This window comes from Musa acuminata, chromosome BXJ1-11, assembly GCF_036884655.1.
Source record: "Musa acuminata AAA Group cultivar baxijiao chromosome BXJ1-11, Cavendish_Baxijiao_AAA, whole genome shotgun sequence".
NCBI classification, from domain to species: domain Eukaryota; kingdom Viridiplantae; phylum Streptophyta; class Magnoliopsida; order Zingiberales; family Musaceae; genus Musa; species Musa acuminata.
This window is the reverse complement of record NC_088337.1, coordinates 960,056-987,737: the sequence shown is the minus strand read 5'-3', so window position 1 is coordinate 987,737 and position 27,682 is coordinate 960,056. Positions and strand designations below refer to the sequence as shown.

Here is a 27,682-nt window from a genome sequence, read left to right as displayed (position 1 = left end):
GATTTCGGACAGTCAATTTTCAAAACAGGGCTTATCACCTGATTCAGACCCATTACCTAATCATTGGCATGCCCATCATACACACACACACACACATACACACACACACACACACACACACACACACACACATATATATATGTATGTATAACTTGTAATAACAACTTAAGCTAGTTGTGCCAGTCTAAAGACCAGTGTTAAGCTAAAAATTGGCACTGATCAGCATAAAGCATACGATGATAAGGTCCATTCTGATACATGTAGAAAAGCCTAGCAATCCTTTAAAAGGGAGAACCATAATGAAATCAAGACAATTTATCATCCAATGAACTTCAAAAACACAATATAGATTCAGCTTTTCTTCAAAAGAAACCAGAAGATCAACATTTAATTGCCTAAAAGAATAACTTTGAAATGATTTCCAATGATCAAGTCCTTAGAATTTGAGCTAGAGAAACTTCTATTATGCCTCATCTGCTATCTCTGTGATCTCTTAGGGATTTTTTTATTTTGATCTAGTTCCTTAACAAAAGCTAAAAAAGAGGAAGAATTGGATCAAGGAGTACCATGATTTGCCATCAAAAGGAAGGATGAGTTGATGGCTGTGCAGAAGAATGAGGAAAGACTAGGCTTCAACCAAGGGTCTTGTCTTTTTGTTTTGCAAACAGTCCCTAGTGTATTGTTTGAAGGGGCTAGCCCAAGCAGCAAACTGGTTGAAGTCATTTTTTTCAAGAATTGGACCAAGAATAGAAGCAGGTACTCAGACCCAATTGCCAAGTAACTAGAAACAACATACCTCTATTGACACTACCATGTAATAAAGCATATATAACATTTTATGCTTGCAAATTATAAGTTTATGGTGTCCGAACTATGATATCATTGTAGTATAATCATAGCGAACATGGGTACATTTATTATAAAACAATCAATAATGTCGAGAGCAATGGACATACCATATCAAAATGGAGTTATTAGTACTTCAGTTGTCAGATCTGAGTTATTAGTACTTAAGTTGTCAGATCTTGATAAGACCAAGTAGCAAGCAATGATTCAGGCAGTTGAAACCAGAATGATAGAATTTAATATTTAATTAGATGATTTACATACTACCTCATTTGATACTTGGGTAGTTGAATGGATGGTATGATTCGGGAGTTCTCGTTTGCCAAGACAGTAAAAATTTAAGTACTCTTGCGGATGAGCCTTGTCATTGTTTGTTGATTTGAGCTCCTCTCCAATGATGCTATACATCATCTTCATTGTTTGGCCCTGGAATGTTAGGTCGATGTTAAGCAGATAACAAGAAAACATATCAAACAAAAAAAAAAGAATATACAAGAAAATAGATCAAAAAATGATTATGACTGAACCTATCCCAGCTAATGGCTCTGAATTTGGCATAACTGAGCCAAAATAACTCACAAAATATACAAATGTCATTGGCTAGATCAGTTTTTCTCCAATGGTTGGATATCAGAGTACATATCTGGATAATATTTTAAACAGGTAATGCAATAGGAGGAGGGCATTATTAGCTATAAACTTAGGGAGACATCCTTAGTTATTAACTTAGGAATTCTTTGTTATATACACAAAAAAAAGTAAAAGAAAGAATCCAGAAAGGTATAGTCAAACTTCTACTTATTAGCAGAAGTTTACCCCAAGGACTGTTGTACCAATTGAAATGGTACGAAACGGGTGGTACATACCGGTCCGAGCATAGGCCGGTATGTGGACCACCCCAATTTCGAGTGACCCAATTAAAATAATAAAAATCAGAAAAGTTGTGAGGTTCGTCCAACTCGACATTAAAAAAGAAAAAAAAATCAAATTAGGGCTCGCGAATGCAAGCCCTCTTCTCGCGTACAATGTTGCTGCCATCACCACTGTCGCTACCTCACCACTGCCACTATTCCTTCTTCTTCCCAAGCGTACTTGTCCGTCGCTCGCTTTCGAACTAATCAACTTACTCCTTTTATAGGTCCTTCGAGACCTGAGCGAGGATGCAAATTGGCTGACCCTTTGTTGACGCATAACGCATGGGCATTCTATGACTTAGGCAATCCCAGCTAAGTCCGAGAAATTAGTACAAGGGTGCTTCACGAATTATACAACTTCAGCTAAGTCTGTGACTTTACCGCAATGGTGCCTCACGACTTAGGCAATTCCAGCTAAGTTTGTGACAATGTAGACTAGATGTAATGAGATTTCTCTTAGGATCTTAATGGCACTAAGAGGGGAGGTGAATTAATGCAATAGCATTTTTAATCAATTTTAAAACTCAATTGAAAAATCAACACATTTCGCGATTGATCAGGTTAGAGTAGCGAGTAAAGAGAATAAAACTAAGTTAAAAGTAAAGAGCAAGTATAGAGAAGTAAATCAATTTATAATGGTTCGATCTTCTCGACCTATGTCCACTCCCGATTCCTCTTCTCTCGAGATCACTGGCTTTCACTATCGATCTTCTTTCCAACAGGTGAAGATCAACTTTTCTTGTTGCAACTTTCTCATTTTTCAGGCTTAGAAGATAACTTTCACACTCTCTTTTTACAAGAGATTTCCCACTTTCTAAAATTTAGAATTTCAGCCAAACTTAAAAGGAGACTCCAACTATATTCAAAATGAGAGTTTACAATATTTCACTAGCTCAAGAATGGATACACCATCAACTAAGTCTGAGTAGATATTTATAGACCCTAAAAGACTACATAAATGAAGTCAAAAATTTAAATCCCTGAATATTCGGAGTACGGGCGACACTACCGTCGACATTGGGCGGTACTATCGTCGCAACTTTTGACAATCACAATTCTGGACTATAGTGGTACCACCATCATAATTTTTGAATTTTGGGTGATACTACCACCACCATAGGTGAAACCATTGCCGGAAAAGCTGACAACAAATAGTGCTTGTCGGTTGGCTTAGGTAGTACTATTGCTTGGGTCTAGTGGTATCACTGCCCAGGCCTGATTTAGGCCACCAGTTTGACCTTCTACAGGGCTCAATTCAGCCCAGCTTCAAGCTTAATGATTTCTTGCCAAGTGGACTTTGTTTCTGCCCAATACAAGCTCAAATTGACCTAAAATGATCTCGATTAAAACTTTGACAAATCGACCACACATTCAACACATTTATGAAGCTTTCGACACATTATATGCTTTTCCTGCATGTCATCGAATCTTCCAGCACTTCGTCTGAACCTCTAGCACATCACCCTTTCCTTCGGCATATAGCTCATTCCACCAACATGTCGACTTTCTCACGACATTTGATCTTTTGGCACAATATCCGATCCTTCCGGCATGATACCCGAACCTATAGCACAAAGTCAGATTTCCGGCACATCGACTAATCCTTCAACTCAACGTACAATTTTTGACACGACAATTATCTTGACACAACATTCGACTCTCCTGCTCGACAATTGGTCCTTCGAGGATCTGATTGTATGATCGAAGTATTTTCCTACGTCACTTATCTCAAAAGCATTTTAGTCCCACAAATACATTAATTGATTTCATCATCAAAATCAGGGATTCAACAATCTCTCCTTTTTTATGATGACAACTAACTGATGATAGAGTCTTAACTAGGCTTCTCCTGTCTATATGTCATCTTAAAAGTATGATGAACTTGAATTCAAAATAATAACCTTTCAATGCTAATATTGAATTCAAGTTGAAATAATTTGATCATAAATTCTAAAGATTTTCAATAATAATCATTGTAAAAATCAGATGCACAATTTTAGTTAAAAAGCATCAAAGAGCATCATCATAAGTTAAAAACATCATAAGTGAAAAACACCATAACATAATTTTTCTTGTTCAACATCAAAAGGTAAAGACAAACATAATTGTTACTTCATCTAAAGGTAAAGACAATCATAGTTGCTACTTCTCCCCCTTTGTCATCAACAGAAAGGAGGAATATACAATCTACTCTGGTGGCGGTAATCCAAAATACCTAAATAAGGTATAAAAATATGCATCAAAAGTATAAAGACGTTGATGAATATACTGCATCTCAATCAAAATTTGGCCCTGACGAAGTACAAGATGATCCAATAGTGACATTATAGAATTAGAAGATAAAGAAGGTACTAGATTTGCTAGAGGTCTTGCCTCAAGGGTACTAGTGGGAGGAGAATAAATACCCCTATATATAGATGTATCTGGGATAGGCTGGAGCGGAGGAGGGTTAGTTCTCTTAGGTAATCTAGTCTATATTCCATTAATTATAATGCACCTCAATCTTCTTAATAGATTTCTATTGATGATATTAAATCTATCTAGGTTCATGGTTTCTTCGTCTAGTAGGATAGCTATGTCATGTGCATGGGATCCTACCTAAAGATATCTAGAACTTTCAAAACATTAGTCCTAGAGATTTATACTCTTCCTTTTAAGTCTCATGAACAACAATACAATTGAAAGGAAGAGAAAATGCCTCTTAAAATAGCCACAAAAATTTAGAACAAAAATTCATTTGAAAATGGAAAAAAAAAACAAGGCTCATTTAAGACTTAGCCTAAGCCATCTTGCATGAAATATTAAAAATATATATAATTGGGAGAAAACACTAATTTAAAAAGCGCTAGGCGTCAAAAGGCGTTAAGGTCCAAAAACGCCCAAGCGAAACGAGGTGCTAAAATATAAAAATATATAATATAATTAATAAATATAATTATTTAAATAAAAATATGCTATTAAATTAAGAAAATTAGGTACAAAATCATAATAGTATATTTTTTTTAATAAAAAATACTATTAAATAAATAAAAATTAATAGTATTAAAATAAAAATAATATATTAGTAATCTAATAAATAAAAATACTATTATTAGTATACAATTAGTAGTATATTGTTAATATACTATCGACAGTATAGTGAGAAGAGTGAGAAGACCGAGGTTGCTGAGGCAACGACAATGGTAGTAAGCGACAGCCGTAGCTGGAGTGGGAGCGGCGAGCAGCGGCGACAACAGGAGCGGCGAGCGATAGCGGGAGTGGGAGCTGCGAGCGGCAACAACAGCAGCGACGAGCAGCGATTGTGGTAGTGGCGAGCAGTCGGCGAGCAACGATTGTGGCAGCGGCGAGTAGCGACAGTAGCAACGACAGTGGCAGCAGCAGCAAAGAGCAGCGACAGCGGAGAAGAAATCTCAACGGTAAAATCGCGAGTGTTAGGGTTGGGGAAGTCGGGGAAATCACCAAAGGGAGTATGATATCGGTGATTTAGTTGGTTTGATTGAACCAACTAAGGCACTGGAGACCAACCAGACCTAAAAATCTGGTTCAGTCGCCTGGTTTAACCCAGGCGCTTGCCCGAAGCGCCCGACGCCTGGGCTCGGGCGAGCGCCTAGGCAACGCCTCTTTGAAGTGAGGCGCCTAGACATGAAGCGAGGCGCTAGGGCCTCGCCTCGCCTCGCCCGAGCGACTAGGCGAGCGCCCGAGCGCCTATTGAAATCACTGGGAGAAAAAGGAACGAAGAAAACATATAAGAGTACAAATCCTAATGTGAAAATGACAAATGGCACTGTCTTGAAGAAGCAAGAATGATGAAGCTTCAAAATAAAATGTCTTAAAGATAAGTTATAGAAAGGAAACCATGAGACTGAGACCCCTTAGAAGCTAGGCTTTGAGTAACATAAATAACATATAATTGAGCTGAAAAACAATGTGATTCTTTCGTTATTGTTTAAAGAGGGCCACATTATTAAACAATGTGAATCTGCAATTATAGTTCAAAGAAGCAATGATTGATGTACCACTTGAAACGGTAAGAAACAAGCAGTACATACCGGTCCACTAACTGATTAGTACGACGACCAGCCCATCTTTGGTGATACTTGTATCGACTGATACAGGTCGGTGCTAGTTGGAATTTGATCAATATCGACCCAAATCATGTTTGACCCCGGTGGTCAAGTTGATCATTGAGGCCTGTTTTGGGCCTTTAAATTCCCTCATTCCGCCCTCATTCATTCACTTTGAGTCTCTCCTCCACTCTCTTATTCTCACTCTCTTTCTCATACTCACATACTCGCTTGTGATTAAAGTTCTTAACCAATGATCAATGGTAATCAAGATATTGATTTGTATAAAAAAAGGGATTAGAACTCGGATCTGATAGGAATTCTCTCCAATTTGAAGGTATCTAGCTTCTATGTATGTTTTATTTATCATTTCATATAATTAGAGATGTATTGATGCATTTTTACAAAGATTAAGCATGATTATAGTCATCTTTTTGTGTTAGTCCCAATTAGGTGTTGTCTTACATTTAGGCTCAAATTGGGGGTATTAGAGTTAATCACAATCTTATGCATTTATTTATATCTCATATACACTCTATTCTTAATTAATATAATAAAATTATTATTAAATTAGGATTAAAACCTAAAAAAAGGAATTTTTGTAAAATTCTGACCATTTTTTAGCCCTTTTTTTTAGAACTGATACGTATCGACATATTGACATATGGTATTCCACTGCTACCAACTGATACATACTGGTCCGCTCATGAACCAATACTACTAGTCGGCACGATACAACGGTCCTTACATAGGAGGCCACATTTTCCTTATGTTGTTCCAAATTTTCTACACACATCCTAGGCATATAGTCTCTCAATCACAAATGAAATCCCTTACTCTTCACAGTTCAGAATTCATATGTTGTCCACTTTGTCACTTTTAGTAGTCATTGAAGGGTTACTTTCCCTCTTTTAACTTGCTTTCTCATAATTGGGCACATATATTAAGTAATAAGATCTTGGATATAACATTAACAAGATTCCCCGTGCTTCTATCGAATGGAAGCAAGTTTCAAAATAATGCATTTTGGTTCACATGATCTATGGTTTTCAAATAGTTGGAAAAAAAAATATTTTGAACAAATAATATCACTGTGCCACACTATCTTCCCTGCTTATACATTTTGTAATTTATTTATAAATCCAAAAAGAAATTTTCAAGAAGAAGAAATATCTAAAAGAGAGTTAATATGCAAGGCTGCAGACAAGTTCCCTTGAAATTTAACTTTATAATTTTACCTGCCAATAAAGGATCTCTTGAACGTAATTAGACGTAGGGACTCCCTCAGGCCACATTGGTATAACTATGTATACAGCAAACCTCTCTCCAGCTCTAATTTTGCTAGCAATCTTCAGTGCCAACTCCATTGGGATCAAATTGTCAGCTCCTGCTAATAGCAGAAAAGACTCTACTTCAGATAAATAGTGATCGATGACTATATTAATATGTGATTGATGACTATATCCAATTTACTAAAGCCCTTAGTTAAAACATTCTGCACATTCCAACAGTATGCAATACATAAAAAATATTCTGTCAATGGGTGAAGTAGAATGGTTCCATACCAGCATTGTCATAAGACAGCCAACCATAGGATGAACCAAGAAAATACTGGTTTTCAATGTATATGAAGTGGCGTGCAGACCTGATGGCTTTCACATATGCTGTATGGATGCTCTTGTCAATCACCAGATTTTTTGAACATACAAGATTCTGTAATATTAAGTTATAAAAGTGAATCAAATATGCTGAGGAAATCTTTAAACTAATACCAAAAGCTGTAGTCATGCTTAAAATATTTGTTTACAGTGGCCTATGAGCAACTGAAATTGTAAAAATAATATGTGAAGCTAAACATACCATAGATCCAGCTTCATCAACAGATTTAGGAAATCCTTTTACAGATCCAGAGTCAATAGACCGGAAGACCTGATGAAATAAATGAGTTAACTAAGATAAAAAATATATATAAGACAGTAAATTTTCTTAATGATTTTTATCAACCTGAACATGCCAGTTCTCACAATCTTCTTCACTGGTGACCCATATATTTGGATCACCATGTGCATTAGTGTGTGAAGGTGAAGGACTGAGTATCCATGAGATACGGTCTATCTTTATTAAAGCATCATCCTGCCAGCGGGTTACGTTTTTCAAATGCTTCCTAAATACATGAAATTGTGTTGCCTTCTTCCAACGCTGCTCAAAATTCTTAAGTACATCATAAGCAGCAGGCCCTTCAATTTTGCAATGTAGATCATGCCATGGTTCCCTTGGGCCCTTACTTTGTATCTGTACAAAATTAAGGACAGGAGTATAAACAAGCTAGTTGGAAAATCAGCATAAATAGGGCAAAGCTAATATTTCAATAAACTAGCTTGAAACTGAGTAACACATGGAACATTTAGAATCATTGCAAGTCAATAGATTTTGGAAGTACTAATGAAAATGTTAGACTGAATTAAGAAGAAGATCAGCACAAAAAATAAAATAAAACAAAAAATCAGCAAGAAATTTGCATGGGACCACTTCATCTTACATGCCAAAAGCTTGCTGCCAACAACCCTTAAAGATCCTCTTCCTCAAGAAGCTACAGCTGTTCAGTGCAAGTCAATGATGAGAGGGTAAGGTGATCTAGTCTTACATATATTTGAGCCAAGGGTTTAATTCTCGGTCAATACTGGTTTTAGGACAGTGCATATATGAGGCAATACACCAACACGTACCATCCAACATAACGCGAAAAATAATAAACAATAATACTGAAACAATACCATACCATATAGTCCAATATTGGCCCTTGGTCGGACTAGTAAATGACATGAACCATACAAACTGCTATTGAAGCCATAGTTTGAGCTTTAGTTTTTGTAACACTCCCAATTAGTCTCACATCGGAAGTGGGTAAAGATTAATGTAACATCCCCAATTAGTCCCACATCAAAGGTGGGTAAAGATTAAGATTGGCTTATAAGGGTTTGATGAGCGTACTATGATAACTCCAATTTAAGTATTTTGGTCTGTGGTTTGGATCAAACGAAGATATTGGCCAGTTAGCCCATCGAAACAAAGCTATACATCAACCTTCCCTTCTCCCTTTTTCTTCACTTAACATAAGTAACTGGTTAACCTAAGACTTATGCTTGGTGAAGTCAGAGGAAACAGAAGTTCACGGTTCAATTTGAAGAAAATTATGACAAACACAATATAGGTAACATAAGCACATAAACAAAGCTATATATCAACCTTCACTTCTCCCTTTCTCTTCACTTAACAGAAGTAACTGGTTAAACTAGCATATACTGTGGTGCTTCTTGAAGTGCAAAAACTTGACGTCTCATCAAGTTCTCCATGCTTACATGCATTTTTCAGTCATAATAACAAGAAGTTGCTAAGGCTACATAATAAGCACCTCTGTCAGATAACAATAACCATAATCAGCCAAATGAAAGAATTACCAGAACAGATATGTCCATGTTCATCAGAACTTAATAATGGTATCTTCAGCAATAGCAGTTGAGTTACAATTGTCAATTAAATGTTATAAGCCTATCCAAAAGAAAAGGAGCAACTACTAACCAATAGTCTAGTGAGAAATATACTAAGGCCATATTAAGAAAAGGATACTCACACTTAATATGGGATTATGAAAGTCATTATCATACACTGATTCAAGATCTTGAAAGAGTCTATGTTGGGGTGTATCATAGCGGCCATCACAAAGATCGAGACCTCCAAGGAAAGCAGTAATTTTTCTTGTACTTGGAGAAGCCTCTGTGTCAACAAGTAAGCATTTCTGGTGGTGTGTGTAGAGAGTCCCCACAACCTACGATAAATTTTGCATGAAAAAAATTAATTTCCTATTGAGAGGGGAAAATGAAACAACTATAAGCATATGTCACATAACAAGTAACTAATATGGACCAAATAGGTATCCTATGTATTCTAAACACATCATTTTAAGCAAGCAATGTAATTAACAGATTCCATCTCTTTACTTATGATGAAAAAATCCTTAAAAAGATATCATTTAACTTTAATACGCAGTTCAGATCAATGGTTAACAATTTGTTAGTTTGTATAGGTCTCTGCTAAAGGAAAATAAATAGTACAGGGTTTCTCTTTTTTTACTTGTCAGGCATCTAACCACAAAAAGATAAAAATTCCAACATTAAAAAATAATTTCTTGTTAATACTTGTAAATTTGAAAAGCATAGAGAGTTGCATATTGCTTTTACAACTCGGAACATAGTGTTAGCAAGCATTTTATCAAGCACTACAATGTAAAAAAAATTCTCTACACAACTGCAGTAGGATATAAAGGGAAGCTCACAATGTCCACCTTGATTGAAACATCTTGTATCAATCGAACACAAATTGCTTCAATTCTTCATGCTATATATTAAATCTACATGTATTTTAGTTTCCAATTTCACCTCCCTTGAGACTATTAGTAGCTTCTATCTGCTTTATATATGTGGTTCAATTTGGCTTTCCATGAAAATCAACATCCTGTAATGTATTTACCACAAGTGTGCTCACGTTGTGACAAAGAATTATAGTCTTTGCCTCTCGTTTCTTTTGCCAAAATCTCAGTTGAACGTTGTTTTCATACATGATCATCATGGTTTAAGCTCAGACAAAGAAGAGGTTCAATTATCAAACATTTGTTGACTACCCCCAAGATATAGCTTAAAATTTTGTTCTCTGTGATTTTCCTAAAACAGTGATAAGATTATTTCTTTAATTTAAGAGAAGATCAGGTTATATCTATGATTTTCAAAAAAATCAATAATCAGGTTATTTCTTTGTTTCTTTAGTGGGCACTGATGTGGAAAACTGTGCTGTTAACTTATTGGTTGTATCAAGTTGAAGATTTTCTGTTCCCCCAGAACTCATTGTCAATCTTAGACAAAACATGGACCAATCTTTGGATCCTATAGATCAAGGCAGATGAGTCAGATGATACAGTGGCATAAAGGAGATTTTCACAATATCTTGGCTTTTCAAGATTATATGATGATTCTTGTTTAAGCATTTCCTTATGTTGGCTGAGAAAACAATTCAAGTAAGAAAAGGATATAATCCTCCTCTTGCTTTTATGAGTTAGAAGCATTAGTATGGTGTCATATAATGTCATCATAACTTGCCTGTTGCTTAACCATGCTAAGTTTTCCACTTGCATAACGTGGTGACAGCACACAGATCACAGATGAATGCTTGAAAAACTTCCTTATTTCTTCATCATGAGTTTGCATCACTCCCGCCTGCACCAAACATCTAAAAATCAATCTTAAACAAAGAAATAGGTTATATTCATGCTCCAGTAGCATCACATATTAAATTCATCCCAACCTAAACTACAAGTCCAGCCCATATGTACAAATTACCATTGCCTATGCCATGATTGACTTTAACCATAAAAATATTTACTAATGGAAACATAGAACTAATATGCCCTAGAACAACAAAAATGGTGAAAGTCTAGATAGAGGAGAAACATATAAATTCATGTTCAATAAAATTTATGGAGGATTTGTGAAGCACAAATTAAACCCATGATACTCAAAGTAAATGTGTGTTTGAACAATGCGTCTATGTTTGTAGTCAAGGTTTTCCTTAGGTCACCTGAGGTACTGCAAAGTGCAACACAGTTTGACTTAAAATATTGTTTCTTAATACAGATTGAATAATATATTTATATTAGAATTGACTGTTCCACTTTAGGAGATATTTATGGATATTTAAGGGCACAAACACCCTGTCAATAATGATCAGACTTCGACCATACCAATATCATTTAATTGACACTAGCAGTTAATTTGACCATCAAGGGCTATTTTGGGCTTCAAAAGCTTCTGTACTGGTTGTTAATGATCGGGCTTTGATGATACAATTTACATTTTTATTTACACCTGCCCTCAATGGCCAAGTTGACTGTTGGAGCAGTTTTGGGCTTATAAAAGCCCCTCCCTCCCCCCTCTTTTGCTCACTCTCACTCACACTCTTCTCACTCCTTTTTCATTCTTTCTCACTCACATTAAATTTGTTTAATATCTCCACTGATTACTGAAAAATGAACCTCTTGATTTGGAGGATAAAAGAGGGATTTGAACTTGTGAGGATAGATGGAATTTGTCTGGAGTAATGTAATTCTTGATTGATTAGTGACTAATGATTAATTAATGCCTAATTAAAGGAATTTAAGAAGAATTAGCTTAGATTGACCATGTATTGACTTCTTATATGATTTATGAGTTTATTCTACCATATTTAATGGTTAATTAGAAGCCTATCAATGCATGTTTAGCTACCAAAATTAAATTATAGACCAATAAATTAGGGTAAAAAAACTCTAAAATAGTTTTTTAATTTTTGAATTATTTTGCAGCTCTTTTTTTGGTTTATAGTATCAGTATATACCAATCCAACTAGGACCCATTCATCAAATTGGCATGATACGATAATAGATGCATGACTAATTGAATATTATCTCTATAAGATGTCTTGCCTTAAGAGAGTTTTAATATAATTTAAATTATTTTAATGGAATTTTAGCTAAATTTATTAAAGATATATAGTTAAACATAAATGCCCTTTCCGACCCAACCATGTATATTAGAGAATAGACAATTATTACCATAGTTCTCACTTCTCAGAACCTAAGTCGAAAGTGATCAATCAAGCCTCGAGTCACTAGTGAGATAACTAGTTGGACCATATATTTGATTAATTTTTTAAAAAAATATATAAAAATAATTTAAAAATATTTATAATCATAAAAAATATTTTTTTAAAATTAAAAAATATTAAACAATAAAAAAGATATAAAGTCCCAACTATTTGGGATAAACTATATGGATTTTTTGCCATCATCAAGATCGATAAAAAGCTATATATTTAGTTAAGTTAAGAGTACTTCAATCTTTATTAATAATTTTATTAAATTTTTTTTTTAAGGTCTTACTCTACCTCTCCTCCTATCACTAGTAATCATTTCACATCTTCTAACTACTGATTATATTTGTAGATCTCTTGAGCACATGTATATGTCATCTTAAACGATTCTTCCTCATTTTATCCTCTATCAAAGTGATATATAATTATTCACAAATAAAAATATTTTTTTTTCTATCTTCCTAGTAACCCCATACATCCACCTCAAAGGTACCTGATGAATTTTTTAATTATCCAACACTTACATCAATAAAACATTATTGGTCTAACATCTATCTTATGAAATTTTTTTTAAACTTCAAAGGTACCTGGTGATCATACAAGACTCCTAATGCCCCTCACCATTTTAACCATCTTTTTTTTACTTTATTAATATTATCTTCATCAATTTCTCCATCTTATTGAATAATTAATTTAAGATTTTATACTTAATGGAACTTCTTGCTCATCCAACTTAACTATATACTCTTGTTTATTTATAGTATTATGAAAATTGCATCTCATATATTCAATTTTAATCCTACTTAATCTAAAACATTTAGTTTATAAAAATTACCTCAATAACTTAAGTCTAGAATTAATTTTATTTAACTCACATTTAATAATATCATAAGCAAATTACATACATCAACATGCATCAAGGTAGTCTATCTTATAAATGATTATCAATGTGAAAATGTAGGGACTTAATACGGATCCTTGATGTAGTCCTATACTATTAGGAAACTCACTTGAAAACCTCTAGCTAGATTATTATATATATCCTTAATATAATTAATGGATACACTTTTCTTTTCAAAAACCCACCATAAGAAACAATTATGAACTCTATCATAGGCTTCCTCTAAATCGATAAAAACCATATGCAAATCTTTCTTTTTCTTTTTGATACTTTTCCATTAATTTTCTTAATAATAAATATTTTCTATAGTTGATCTTATAGGTATAAAACTAAATTGATTTTTAGAGACATTTATTTTAATCTTATCTTACTTTTGATAACTCTTTCCCAAAGTTTCATAATGTTAAACAAGGTTTTAATTCCTCTATAATTAGAATAATTTTATATGTCATATTTATTCTTGTAAATTAATACTAAAAAGCTCTTCCTCCATTCATCGAGTATGTTTCTAAATCTCAAAATTTTGTTAAATTAACTAGTTAAATAAGCTAATCCTTGAACTCTTTTCTAAACATCAATCAAGGCCCGTACTTTTAGCTATTTTCATCTTCTTTTATGCGTTTTTCACTTCCTTAGCTATAATTTTACAAACAAATACACAATTATTAAATCTACAACTAGTATCCATCATTAAAGCTAAATCATTTATGGAATATTCATTAAATAATTTACAAAATTATTTTCTTTCATCCTTGATTGATTTCGCTATCATTAACAAGTACTATTTGATCGTCCTCTTTAATGTATCTAATATTACCTAAATATTTATATTTCTTTCTTTAGCTTTATTAATTCGATATATATTATTTTTCTCATCTTTGGTAGATAAGTTGTTATAAAAATTATCATAAGCTTTATATCTTACCAGATAATAATTATTTTAACCTCTTTTTTAGATTTTACATATCTCTTAAATTTCTCCTCATTTTTAGAATTTTATCAATCAATAAAGCATGGTCTTTTAGTAATAATTACTTTCTAAACTTCCTCACACCACCACCAACAAGTTTTAAAGTTACACCACTACCTTAAGTTTCACTAAGAATCTCCTTTGTTAAGCTCATAATCTTATTGATCAACGTAGTCTAAATAATATTAATATTATACTCATTTAAGTTCCAAGCCATACCTTTCCATCTTATTCTTAAAAGCCCTTACATTATTATCTTTAAATTTAACCATCTAGTCTAAATAAAATTTTCTACTATCTTTTTCATTTTCCATTTTCTACAACAAATATCTAATATCATAAACTTATGTTGATTCATCAAGCTTTACAATTCATACGTATACTTTAATCTAACTTTATGGTGGGAAAAAAAATTATTTCACTACAGTTATGACCACTCTTGCAAATAATCAAATATTCATCTATCTTCTTAAGGTGAGTAATTAAATTACGAGATTATACAACGTGAAAAAATCCAAAATCATACCATCCACTTCATTCATCTCCCCATAACCAAAGCCTCAGGTACCCCTTTAAATTTATCGTACATTTTTCCTATATTGTCATTCAAATCTCCTGCAATTATAAGTTTTTCAGTTGTCGGTATTCCTTAAATGATTTCATCTAACTTTTTTTAAAATTCTCTTCTGGTTTGATTATCTAGTCCAACTTTTGAGGGGCATAAGTATGTATAACATTTAAAACCTCTTCTCCCAAGACAAATTTTAGAATTATAATATTATTTTCAAATATTTTCAAATTTACAATATTGTTTTTAAGATCCTTATGAACAATAATACCTACACTAATTCTATATTTAACTTTTTCAATATACCAAATTCTAACGCACTACTATTAACCTCCCAAGATTTTTCTCCTAACCACTTTATCTCTTGTAAGCAAATAATATTTATTATTCTCTTGGTTATATTGTCTACCAATTCAAGACTCTTTTCTGAAAGTGTTCTTATATTCCAAGTTAACCTAGACATATACCCTTGGACTATAAATATCAAAATCAATAAAAAATAAAAAAATTCTAAACATAAATAAAACAAAAACATCAACCAAAACTTCAATTATATAGAATAAGAAAGAATAACATCAACCAATATTATAAATATAAATCTTTATCAAAATTAAAGAACACATGATAATGTTTAAAAAGTAATTACTATCCAAACTAAATTGTTCAACTACATGAAATAAATAGTTTATTCAACATAGTTATCATAACTCAAATTTTGGACACACATGAATTTCTTATAGATCAAAACAATTAGTACAAGTCATTAAATTGTCACTTTGTGGTTCTACCTCAAAAAGAGAAGTCCATTCTGTATCGTATTCGGAATTTTCAAACTCTGATACGATGAAATAAAACAATAATGAATAGTAACAACGAAGATAATCATAGAAACAAGAGCGATAAGGATAAAGAAGCAGATCAGATGAAAACCTTACCGGAGGTAGAGAAGCAGCCAATGGTAAGGAGTTGTCGAAGGAAGAGAAACCAATAGAACATATAGGAAGACATAAGAGGAGTGGTAGGAGGGAGAGGAGATGGATAGACGATAGAGGAGACGAGGGTGGAGAGACAATGGCGGTTAGAGGGAGATGAGGAGAGCGACCGACTGTCACGGACAAACTTCTAAACAAGGTGTTTGATGTAATGCTTATATCTGTCCGTGTCTATTGGCATGTTCATGCCTTGTACAGAATGTAAAGGGGCGGCCGAAGGCTTAATAGTCCCATTTTAGTTGGGTTGGTGGCCTCTTTAGGCTTGTAAATAAAGGTTGTGTCATGTAGACACGTGCGAGAGCTTTTCGGTCTGTAATGGACCATTTTACCCTTTGTTGTGCCACTGTTCAGAGCTTGTAAAGTCTGTTTGTAATTTGCATTGTCTATGAAGTGTTTTTCGGAGATGTTTGCTTGTGGATCCCGTTGGAGGCGTTCTCTCTAACCCGTTCTCTCTTTTGGTGGTCCTAAGGGACAATGGGAGGCTTCGGGGAGGCTGACCTTTGCGGACGGACGCGCGAGGGTGCCGCACGACTTAGGCAAATCCAGCTAAGTCCGTGTCATATGGTATCAGAGCGGGACAAGCACTCATAGAAACACTTGACATGCAAACGTGGGGGACCTAGCGGGGCTGCGTTGAGGGCAGTCAGTAACGCGCGACCGTTTGAGGGAAAACGGGCATGGAGATGTAGGGAAAAGAATCGCTCAGAGGAGCGGGCATCTAACATTGGCATTCAGAGGAATGGCCAACCCTTCGCGCAAGAGGCACCACGAGAACAGGCAAGCTTGGAAGAATGCGGAGCGCACAAAGGTTGGGATGGCTGAGTTTGAGCTACGACTCAACGTTGACAACTTTACTTGATGGTGCTCAAGGCAAGCGAGGCGCTTGGCAAAGGACGAGACCATGCAAAGTTGAATGAGTTGCTCAGCGACCGAAAGAGTTGTGCGAAACTCACAGAGGTGAGGGGAATTGCTAACTCGAAGAATTTGGTACTCATGCATGGGCTTGTATGCGAACGATGGAATATTCGTGGCCATCCCAAGGCGACCGAGACTCGGCGCCATGGAGCATTGAAACTTTCTCTTCGGCATGTGAAGGATACGTTCGTAGGAGGCTGAAGTGTGCAATGAGTTCAGCATGTTGCTAGGCCTTGAGGGGCGCAGTGGGGGCTGTATTGACGGGGAGGTGCAATCTAGCAAGTGCGTTTGCAGGAGGCAGAACAATGCACAGTTTGTTCAGCAGATCGGAGTAGTCCAAGGGGATGGTGGTCTCCGAAACGAAGAGAGATGTTGCTCAAATGGGATAGTTATCCAGGAGGGATAAGTACCGGCTCTCCAGTGGGAGAATCATGTGCGACGGACTGCACATGTTGAGGAGGAGTACCTCAACAAACAACAACTCCACGAAGCTTGATGGACTGAGCAAGCGGCGAGGAGTCGTCGCATGATCTCGCTTGAGAGAATGCATTGGTGGATGCATTGCGAGATTAAGTGGGGGAGCAATCCAAAGCAACTCAAATGGAGGCACACTTGGAGTCGATATGGAGATCGGACTCAAGGGAGGGCTGACCCGTGGAATGGTGGGCACGAGGGCCACCATCGACTCAATGCAAAAAAAACGAGGAGCGGAGCAACTTGGGTGTAACTTGGCGAAGTACCCAAGCCGCATGAAGGGAGCCAGCATAGAAGTTGGAACATGGAGCAGAGGCACAGTGCTTTCCCTAGACAGAGGTCAAGGACATGAACTCTTGCAGAGACAGGAGTAGAATCATGCTGTTCCATGGGTCCTTCATTCTGACAGAGCGGACTCATCTTGCATGGTGCCAAAGACGAAGGGAGCTTCGGGGCACATGCACCTTATCTCGGAGGAGCATTTGATGGAGGAACTAAGGCGACTCAATTTGCGAAGGCGAAATTGGGTTCAGAAGGCCTTAGCACGGGGCAAGAGGACGCGGAGGCGGGTACTCTTGAAGAATATGCCACAGTGTTGCCATTCAAGTTGCCATGAGGGAAGCGGTGCGCAGCGGAGATTGTGCTGGTTGGGGCAGAGGCCCAGGATCCAGACAATGGTGCACTAATTGCAGCGAAGTCGGGGGACTTCGGGAGCTACTAGGCGACGGACTGTCCTAGAGTGGTGCTTCATCTAGGTGTGACCCAAGAGTGGGTGGATGAAGGTCGATTGCCAAAGGAGCGAACAAAATCGAAGGTGGAGGAGACCCTGCGATGTATTGGCGAGGCCACACATGGAGGGTTCACAATTCGAGTTTATTCCACAAGGATCAGAATGCAATGGAGATGTCACCAGGAGGCGACATGGTGCAGCGGATCGTGGTGGAACAGTTCGTGGCAATGCGACACACACGACACAGTCCCGGGAGGGACTAGATCATATGGAGGTATGATCGGGAGCTACTGGGAGCTCCGCTTTGGTGAACAACACGACGGCAAGAAGGGCTATGGATTCAAGGAGTGAAGGTCATGGTACCGCAGAGGCGGGTCTTCCGGGCGTGCACCGAATTTTGCATCGGATGAAAACCTTGGTCATCAGCATATGGGGGCTGGGTTCCACCAAGGGAAAAGTTCGAATGCAAGTACCAGTGAGTCCCATGAGAGGGACTTGATCATGCAGAGGTATGATCGAAGCAGCTGGAGAGTTGGACTGCTCCAGAGCTCATATTCGCTTAAGGGAGCCCGACAAGTTAGAGGACAAGGTCGAGTAAGCGAACGTTGCTACCAAGGAAGCTAAGGAGAACAGAATCGGTGCAAACCCTACAATGTGATGGCAGAGGCCATGCATGGGAGTTGCAGTCTATCTTTCCATCGACCAAACAGACTGCTTGGAGAACACAGAGGTGTTGAAGCAGGAGGTCGAAAGGGGCGAGGAAGCGACGACAAGTCCAGAGGGACTTAGCTACCCAAAATCAAGCAATCAGTGAGAATGGAGGTGGACTCAGAGGAGTGTCACGAAGGCATATCTACTGATTGTGAAGAAAAGGGATGTAGATGCGAGGCGACGGATAGTAGGGCCATGGGCATGGCAGCGCCATGGTACCGCAGAGGCGGGACTTCCGTCAAAGTCATTGATCCCTTGCTCTCACGGAGGGAGAGCGCTTGGTCGTGAAAGGGGCCGAGGAGGTGGAGCATGCAGAGGCAATCTCCAAGTACCGAGACAAGGCTGAAGGGCAGAGGCCAAGAAACTTCGTAAGACCGGTGTCAACAAGTTTCTCATCAAGATAGCCGTAAGTGAAGGACTTCGGGTCATGCAAGAGTGCACGACCAAGGAACGAAGCAGGCAGTACGTGGTGCTGTACCTTTGCTACTCAGTGGAGTAGGCGGCAGGGTTGATGGAGAAGACGGTACAATCCTAGAGGCGACCTCATCTATCAGAGAATTACTCCAAGTTGGGGTGAAAACTTCCTGCATTCCAGAAGTTCAATGGCATTGAGAAGGTGAATCACAGTAGCTAACTCAACGCAAGGAGTGCAAACACTTCAAGTGCTTCAGAAGTGTGAGCAAAGAGCAGGCGAAGGCCAGTAACCAGCTCGATGCATGAAGTACAACCTCGAGGAGGCGGGCGAAGTCAAGTAACCTTTGCCTTCTCAACTCTTAAGAGAATGGGCGAAACCGAGTACCCCAGTTCTCTTATCTATCCAGCAGAGGAGCTCTGCACAAGTTCAAAGACCCTTCGAAGATAATGGAAGACAATAGTTGTCAAATCCTCACCAACGGTGATCAGTGCTACTGAGAGTAGATTGTCCGCTTCATTTCCCAACGAAATGCCAATCGAAAGCGGAAGTGATGCGAACCTACTTGGATGTGACAACTAACTGAAAGAAGAGTCAATGAGCAGATTTTGTGGAGGAAGGACCCAAAACTTCAAAAGTTTGTGAGGCGATGCTCGTTAAAGCTCCAACAAGCATCCACCCAGTTCAAGCAGCATGTGGAAATTTTGAGAAACTGGCGCAGTAAGAATGGTCTTTTCCTTCATTTGGTGGATCCGCAGGAATCAACGAGGATCAATACAACTCAGCCAACCCCACACCAGAGTCAGAGTCATTGGCGAGTTGAAGCAGCATGGCGGATCAAAGGTTCGACTACTCAGAAACAGCAGCGGAGAGCAGCTGGGAACCAGGAGGCGCATTGCAGCTGGAGCAGAAGATTGAAGACTCAGCAAAGGCGAAGAGTTGCAGTGTTCACAAAGGCTTCGACGAGGACGTCGAAGGGATAAGTGGGGGAGAATGTCACGGACAAACTTCTAAACAAGGTGTTTGATGTAATGCTTATATCTGTCCGTGTCTATTGGCATGTTCATGCCTTGTACAGAATGTAAAGGGGCGGCCGAAGGCTTAATAGTCCCATTTTAGTTGGGTTGGTGGCCTCTTTAGGCTTGTAAATAAAGGTTGTGTCATGTAGACACGTGCGAGAGCTTTTCGGTCTGTAATGGACCATTTTACCCTTTGTTGTGCCACTGTTCAGAGCTTGTAAAGTCTGTTTGTAATTTGCATTGTCTATGAAGTGTTTTTCGGAGATGTTTGCTTGTGGATCCCGTTGGAGGCGTTCTCTCTAACCCGTTCTCTCTTTTGGTGGTCCTAAGGGACAATGGGAGGCTTCGGGGAGGCTGACCTTTGCGGACGGACGCGCGAGGGTGCCGCACGACTTAGGCAAATCCAGCTAAGTCCGTGTCACGACGGGGATCGAAGAAAGAGAAGGTGGAAGGAAAAGTATGAGCTGATGAGAAAGAGTGTTTTCTTTCTCCCATTATTAAAATTGACTTAAATGCTTTCTAGAATAAATAATAAGAAAGGTTTAAGTGTAGGGTATCAAAGTAACCTTAGCTATATTACAAAACTGTACTGGTTTTATTTGACTCGATCAGTTCATACGGGTTGTCTAAAAATCAACCTAAGTCAACTGGTTCACTCCGGTTTTTTTAACAAAGTATGATTCAATAAGTAGATCAAACCAGACAATGGACCAAAATCAATTTTGTTATCTGTAATTTCATCATGTAATAGAAGGTCTCACTATTTTTTTGAGATACTTGATTTAGATTTGTATTCTACATACTCGTTGTCAACCCCATCAATTTTGCTTCAGGGTTCCTAATCGAAGATCTTGGAACTTGATTAAACTCACATAATTTATAGCAAGTAATCCAAGTCTAGATTACAATTAAAATTGATTTGAGTCTTCACAATCCAAGTTTTCATTTCTTCTAAGTGCATTCTCACATGTACCTACTAATCCACAACCATGAAATTATTTTCTATATTAACTGGACAAATTCTGTTGACTCATAGATCTTATTATAACCCACTCAGCTTCCCCTTAGGTATCTAGGTCACAAGATAGATAGTTCCAGAATGACACACCCAGGCTCTGTTTAGTTCACACCAGATATGTGCACTGTATTTACAAATAAAAGTTGCCAGGTACTATCTTTTGGTTACCTATCTTATGTGGGATGACCGTACCGACATTATTATGTACGCAAAGACCACCATTGTTGCTTCCATCAAACTTTCATCTTTACTCAATCATAATCTTTCAGAGTTCGTCTTAACTTAAAATTAGTCAATTATCAAACAGTGTCATAAAATCAAATCATGCATTCCGATGCATGGATTCAAAACATGTAGAATTTATGACTATATTGTATGTGTATATATATTTATATATGGACAAAAAGGGGGTGCAGGAAAGGTGACAATTTTTTGTTTTATTTATTACTTTGTGCTTCGAATAGTTTATGGAGTCTAGTTAGTTACCTAGGAACTACGATTTGGTAGAGATCACAGGTAAGTCTTCATGTGAGATAAGGATGTCAACGACTTACGATTTGACTAAGGAAAACCAAAATTGTACAAAAGCTTATAAGTTTGTCAAAAGTATTTTGAATGTTATCAGAGGCCTGTTGTTTCAAGTTGATCAACATTTCTCATCTTCCTCTTTCTCCCTTTTGCTTTATACCTCTTCCTTCACTATTTCTCCAATCAAGACAAAGGAAGAAAACAAGTGGAAGGAGAAAATCCAACCTCCTGAATTCCAGGAGGATTACCTAATCACATGTGAAATTGGCCTCAGAGTAGAGCTCAAGATGACCCAGTTATGTACCTAGATAGGAACTGGCTGCATCTTATTTCGAGTGCAATTTCAGAGGAAAACGTTCTAAATGATAAGATCACATTGATACATAAGCATTAATCAATGATCATAAACTGGGAAGAAAATAAACAAAACAAGAAATTTCTTACACTCTTGAAGAAGTACTTATCATGTGAAGTCTTGTCATCCCAGACCAGCACACACACACGGACGCCCTCCTCTGACTTGTACTTCAGCAGCTCTCCTAAAGTACGTTTCCCAGCTTCCGGTAATAGCCTGGTCGGCTCCCTTACCAACTTAACCTTGTCATAGAGCGACCATCCAACAATATAAATCAAATGATGAGCCTCCAAGATCGCATGGCATATGTCTTCCCAGCACTTGCCCTGCTGAAACACCTTCCCACCCTCCAATTCGATCCCAGGAAGCTCTCCTGCCCTCACATGTGCATCCTGGTAGAGGGTTACCTTCCCCCCCTTCCTCAGATGGAAATAAGTGTCGCTCACCCCCAAGTGTTTGCGATCGCCAGCAATCCCATGCCGGTACAGCGGATTCGCTTCCACGGGGGTGAATGACAAGGACACCAGGAGAGCGGAGTCTGGCTTTGGCGGCCGCCCGGTAGGTGCGATGATCGGGAGCCATTCCTGGGACAGACCGACCGAGGCGACGAGGGTAGCAGGGATGGTGGCGGTCCCGATGAGCTGAGAGCCGAACAAGTCATTGTCCTTGACCTGGAATTCGATCTTGGCAGCGCGATGCGCGAGCGGAATCCTGAAGCGCTGGCGCCAGACGGGGTCCTCAGTGTTGGGGATGACGTGGGTGCGAGCGACAGTGGCGCCAGCGACGACGACTTTGGTGTAGGGATCACTGGTAATGATCTTAGGACGGGCACGGCCGGCGCTGGCGGAGGATGGGAGATTGCGGCCGTCGGCGGGGCGGGGGAAAGGGAGGCCACATAAACCGAAGCAGCGACGGAAGCGCTCAGCGCAGAGATCCATGTTGAGGAGGTCGCGAGCGGCGATGATCTCTAGGTCGAGGTCGCCGTGGAGGAGGATGGCCTGGTCGGAGGTCGAACCCATCGCAGTCGAGTTGTGGGTAACTTGGAAGATCAAGAAGAGGAGGAAGAGCCATCGGAAGCGAGGGGGAGTATAACAGAGAGAGAGAGAGAGAGAGAGGAGGGAGAGAGAAGTGGAGAAGAAGGGAAGGATTAGGTTCTTTTCTTGAAGCAAGAGGTTCTTGAAGAAGGTCGGGGACCGGAAAGAAGTGGTTGCCGATCAAAGAGAAAGGGCGGGCTCGATAGTTGTTGAACGTGAAACAGGAAAGGATGCATCAAGAAGGTCGACGTGGCTTCCATCAGAACGGTATTCCCCTTCTCGCTTTGAAGGAAAAAACACAAAAAGCCATGAGACACCCGTCAAAGTTGAAACTCGAATGACCGCTGAAACTTTTCAGGGATTTCACGTCCGCCTGGGATCCTCTGCCGTTCAATACATGGATCATCTCTCCAATGAACGGTACAGATCTAATCCCGATCCGACCGTTACTTTCTAAAATAGGCATCGACTTCCTCATGATCTTACCGAAATCAGACGGTTCCGATGGAACAGACGACCCGAATGACATCGTTCGATACTCCGACCGCTTCGTCCTCGGCGCTTCCCTCGCCCGCGCCGCCGACACCTTGCCCTCGACTGCGCTGTCCCTCCACAACGATGCCCTCTGACACGGCCTCGTCTGCGACCTCCACGTTGCCACTTCTCTGCTCTACGCTTACGCCGCCTCCGTCCGGCTGTGGGACGCTTCCACGAAACCGCTCGACGAAATGCCCCACAGATTCACCGTCACAATACAACAACGCCCTCCCACGGCCTCCACCGGTACGCCGAGATGACACCACACGTAAAGAACTCACCTCCGCCTCACTCATGGAAGCATATATGATTACATACAACCTCTATAGCCTGTCAAAGACAACACTAACAATGAACATCTTTGAGAAGAATGGCAATGGTGGTGATTCATCATCGGAGGTTAGATGCAAATTTTGTATTGAAAACTGACAAAAGCGGCACTTCGATTGTCTCCCTCACTGTGTATAAACAACTGCAGGCGGCTGCAAATACAAGTTATTATCACAGCTTCTGTCTGAGACAAGTTTTCGGTTCCTTTAAATAGCATGTCACCTCCATCTTCGTTATTTACATACATGCTAACTTGTACTGTATACATCATGCCTTAGTGCACTCGATTTATCTTTACTATATATATGTCGTGATTGAGGTCACCAATAATCACCACAACTACATGTGCCATTGGAGAAGTGATGATAGATCTTTGTGTCACCAACAATAATTTCTCGTCCGCTAAAACCAGATATCAGCTTGACTGCATGGTGGCAATGATTACATATTCGGACATTCTTCTTCACTAAGACAGGGCTTCCAACTGTTGACGATATCAATCTAAATATAACTGCTAGCCTTAAGCTGTGCCTGTTCGGCGAATTTGCTCTCTTCATTACTGCATCAATTGGGTCAAATATGGCACCAGGATCACAAGCAGCTTCTTCAATCTTTCTTGAAAGAACACTCGACACTTGATGAATCTTATTGCTTTGAGCATGCGATTTGTCTCCATTAACAAAACTGCACGTTTTTCCATCAAACTCGACCAGGCTTCTTGCTGCTGTCCTGTTGAGCCCCTTCTGCCTCATAAGAGACATCACCCTGTCCACATCTTCCCATTTCCCGGCATCAGCATACATGCTCGAGAGCAGGACATAACAACCAGTGTTGTCATGTTCCAATCGTAAGATTTGTTCTGCTGCAAACTCTGCTACTTCGATGTTCCTGTTGTTCCTACCTGCGGTTAAAAGTGATCCCCATATTCTTGCGGTAGGAACTAATGGCATTTTGTTTATGAAGTCTATTGCTGCTCTCAGATCTCCTGTCCGTCCAAGGAGATCAACCATGCATCCATAATGCTCAATCTCAGGAGACATGCCGTATTCTTGTTGCATAGAATCAAAGTGCAGCCAACCTTCGTCGGATAAGCCAGTTATGCTGCAAGCAGCTAACACCGATGTAAATGTACTCTGGTTAGGCTTCAATCCGGTGTCCTTCATAGCAGAGAACAGTTCTAATGCAGCTTTCCCGTGTCCATGAATAGCATAACCCATGATGAGTATATTCCATGAGACCAGGTCCCTGCACCTCATTCTATCAAACACTTGCCTTGAGATGTTCAGATCACCACATCTTGCATACATGTCTACGATGGAATTCAGCACCACAGAGTCACTTCCATACCCAGCCCTCAAGACATAGCTGTGAATTTGCTTTCCTTGCTGTAGTGATGCTAGCTCGGCACAGGCAGGGATGATGCTTGAAATGGTGAAGACATCTGGTCCTAGAGGCCCTTCCTGAAGGTGGAGAAAGAGCTGCAGTGCTTCTAAGTTCCTCCCATTTTGTACGTAGGCCGCGATCATGGCATTCCATGATACCAAGCTCTTCTCAGTCATCTTTTCGAATAACAATTCTGAGGGCTTCAGATCTCCGCATTTCGCATACATATCCATCAAGGCGGTCTCAAGGATCAGATGAGGAAGGAACCCTTTTCTAATTGCTAATGTGTGAATCGCCTTTCCATGATCCATGCTTCTCAGTTCCGCACACGCAGGTAGGAGATTCACCAGTGTGATTGTATCTGGAATCATGTAATTGTCTTGCATTTTGATGGCGCTAGCAAATGCCCGCAGTGGTTCATCATTCAGCACATACCCGCCAATCAAGGCGTTCCAAGTTACGACGTTTCTCCGAGACATTGAGGTGAATAGTCTTTCGGCATAGACCATGTCTCCATTTTTGCAGTACATGTCTAGAAGAGCAGTCTGGAGCTTGATATCAGGCTCTAGCCCATTCCTTATGACATGGCAATGGATCTCCTTCCCTTGCTCCAAACACAGCTCCAGAGAACAGGCTGCCAGAGCACTCGTGATAGCGAACCAATCAAGCTTCATGCCAAAAGCCTCTTGCATCTGTTTGATGCACACCAAAGACCTCCAGCCTTCTCCATTCGAAACATAACCATCGACCAGCGAATTCCATGACACGTCATCCCTTTCAGGCATTTCGTAGAACACCCTCTCGGCAGCGCTGAGGAGCCCAAACTTGGAATACATCGTTACGAGCGAATTGCAGATGAAAAGATCTGAATCCAACCCAACCTTGATGATCTTGGCATGGACCCTCAGCCCGTCATCGTACGATGACGAGTTGGCGAAGGATTTGATCACGAAGGGGAAGGTGAAATGATCCGCCCAGACGCCCGCGTCCTGCATTCGGCGGTAAACATAGACGGCTTCTTCGTAGAGCTCGGCGTTGGCGTACCCCCTGATCATGAGGTTCCACAGGAACGTGTCGGGCTTCTCGGTGCTCTCGAACAAAGACGCAGCTTCTCGGACTCGTCCGGCGTTTATGAGGGAGAAGAGCGTGCGGGCGACGGAGGCTAGGTTGACTCTGGACCGGCGCCTGGTGGTCGAGGTGGAGGCGGCGGGGGATTCTCTGAGGAGGCGACGCTGTGGATTGCTGCCGGAGACGGTGTTGCAGGAGCTGTGAACGAATGCCGTGGCCATAATAGCAACACCCAACGGCAGGAGAAACGAGAGCGGATCAACTTGCGAGTGAGGTATCGCTCGTGTTTTTGTTTTCTGTTCTTTGGCTTGCACGAGCTATCCAAAGATGAATACGACAGGTCTGGTCGAGGCTGCTGCAAAGTCGCTTGAAATTTGGAAGTGTTTTCTGGAAATTAAAAAGTATTTTTACTTTTAACGTCTCTTCCACCATATGTCAGTAATGAAATGATGAAACCACCCACCGACACGTCAGTAATGAAATGCGATCAAACCACACAAAAGAAAGGACTTATTAAAGCATTATAGACACACAATTAGCAAACTGAATCTTCTGTGCAAAGCATACACCATCACATGAGCAATTGTTTGATGTCCCAAATGCATATTTATATGCGTTTGTTAGAGAGGAGGATTAACGCCGGTCGTGTCGGTCTCGGCCGCCATCATCTGAGCTCGCGCGTCTAGTGAACTCCGAATGATGTGACACAGCAGTGCTCCATGGCCGGGGAGAGGTACAAAAGCAGGTCGCTTTGGTGCCGCGGTCTCCCCCGTGGATACGATGGTCGGCTGGTTCAGATACGCATACTTGCTTCTGGTCCACCTGCAGTCGAGTGGTGATCTAAGAATTAGTAGAGTCGGAAACCAGATGATGATATGTATCTTTCGATCGTCTCTTCACTTTTTTGGCTTGGTGGAGTAAAGGGAGTCTCAAGAAAAAGGATGGAATCATGTTCACTGTTCATGCAGCCACAAAGTCAACATCCTAAATGCTTTGCTTGATTGTCTTTAGAAAAGAAGACAAAGCGGAGGTGAGTGGTTTCAAGCCCACCAGTCCTTGATTCCTATCGGTAGCTCCTTGTTTCCGCCGCCGCCGCCGCCGCCCGTCTGTTCCTCCTCTTCTTCCATCATCTTCTGCAGCAGCTCCTCGAATCGTCGATGGTCTTCCTCCTGCACAGCACAATTTCATCATGGCGGCGGCAAGGTCCAAGGAAAACATCTTTGGGTCCCATAAAT

At 39.7% G+C, this 27,682-nt stretch overlaps 2 protein-coding genes across 5 annotated transcripts in view; both read right to left on the bottom strand.

Annotated features, from left to right (window-relative positions):
- Positions 1-23,915, bottom strand: part of LOC103970123 (phospholipase D delta-like) — a 29,125-nt gene extending 5,210 nt beyond the window's left edge. For 2 of the 4 annotated variants that reach the window (XM_065088865.1, XM_065088866.1), the window contains exons 1-8: positions 22,185-23,915; positions 10,975-11,091; positions 9,456-9,650; positions 7,829-8,116; positions 7,685-7,753; positions 7,390-7,537; positions 7,063-7,211; positions 1,126-1,272 (exon numbers count right to left, since the gene is read on the bottom strand). In XM_065088865.1, coding sequence (XP_064944937.1) covers positions 1,126-1,272; positions 7,063-7,211; positions 7,390-7,537; positions 7,685-7,753; positions 7,829-8,116; positions 9,456-9,650; positions 10,975-11,091; positions 22,185-23,114 — 2,043 coding nt within the window. In that variant the 5' untranslated portion in view covers positions 23,115-23,915. Of the gene's footprint in view, positions 1-1,110; positions 1,273-7,062; positions 7,212-7,389; positions 7,538-7,684; positions 7,754-7,828; positions 8,117-9,455; positions 9,651-10,974; positions 11,092-22,184 lie in introns of all 4 variants that reach the window. The other 2 variants (XM_009383775.3, XM_009383776.3) reach the window with 2 other exon arrangements.
- A 151-nt stretch (positions 23,916-24,066) lies between these two features.
- On the bottom strand, positions 24,067-26,781 carry LOC135596751 (pentatricopeptide repeat-containing protein At4g35130, chloroplastic-like). The gene has a single exon (XM_065088867.1). The coding sequence runs from the start codon at positions 26,666-26,668 to the stop codon at positions 24,317-24,319; it is 2,352 nt and encodes a 783-aa protein (XP_064944939.1). The 5' UTR covers positions 26,669-26,781; the 3' UTR covers positions 24,067-24,316.
- Positions 26,782-27,682: the final 901 nt, after the last annotated feature.

Coding starts and splice junctions, on each gene's coding strand:
- LOC135596751 (XM_065088867.1), bottom strand. CDS start 26,668: ATGGCCACGGCATTCGTTCACAGCTCCTGCAACACCGTCTCCGGCAGC.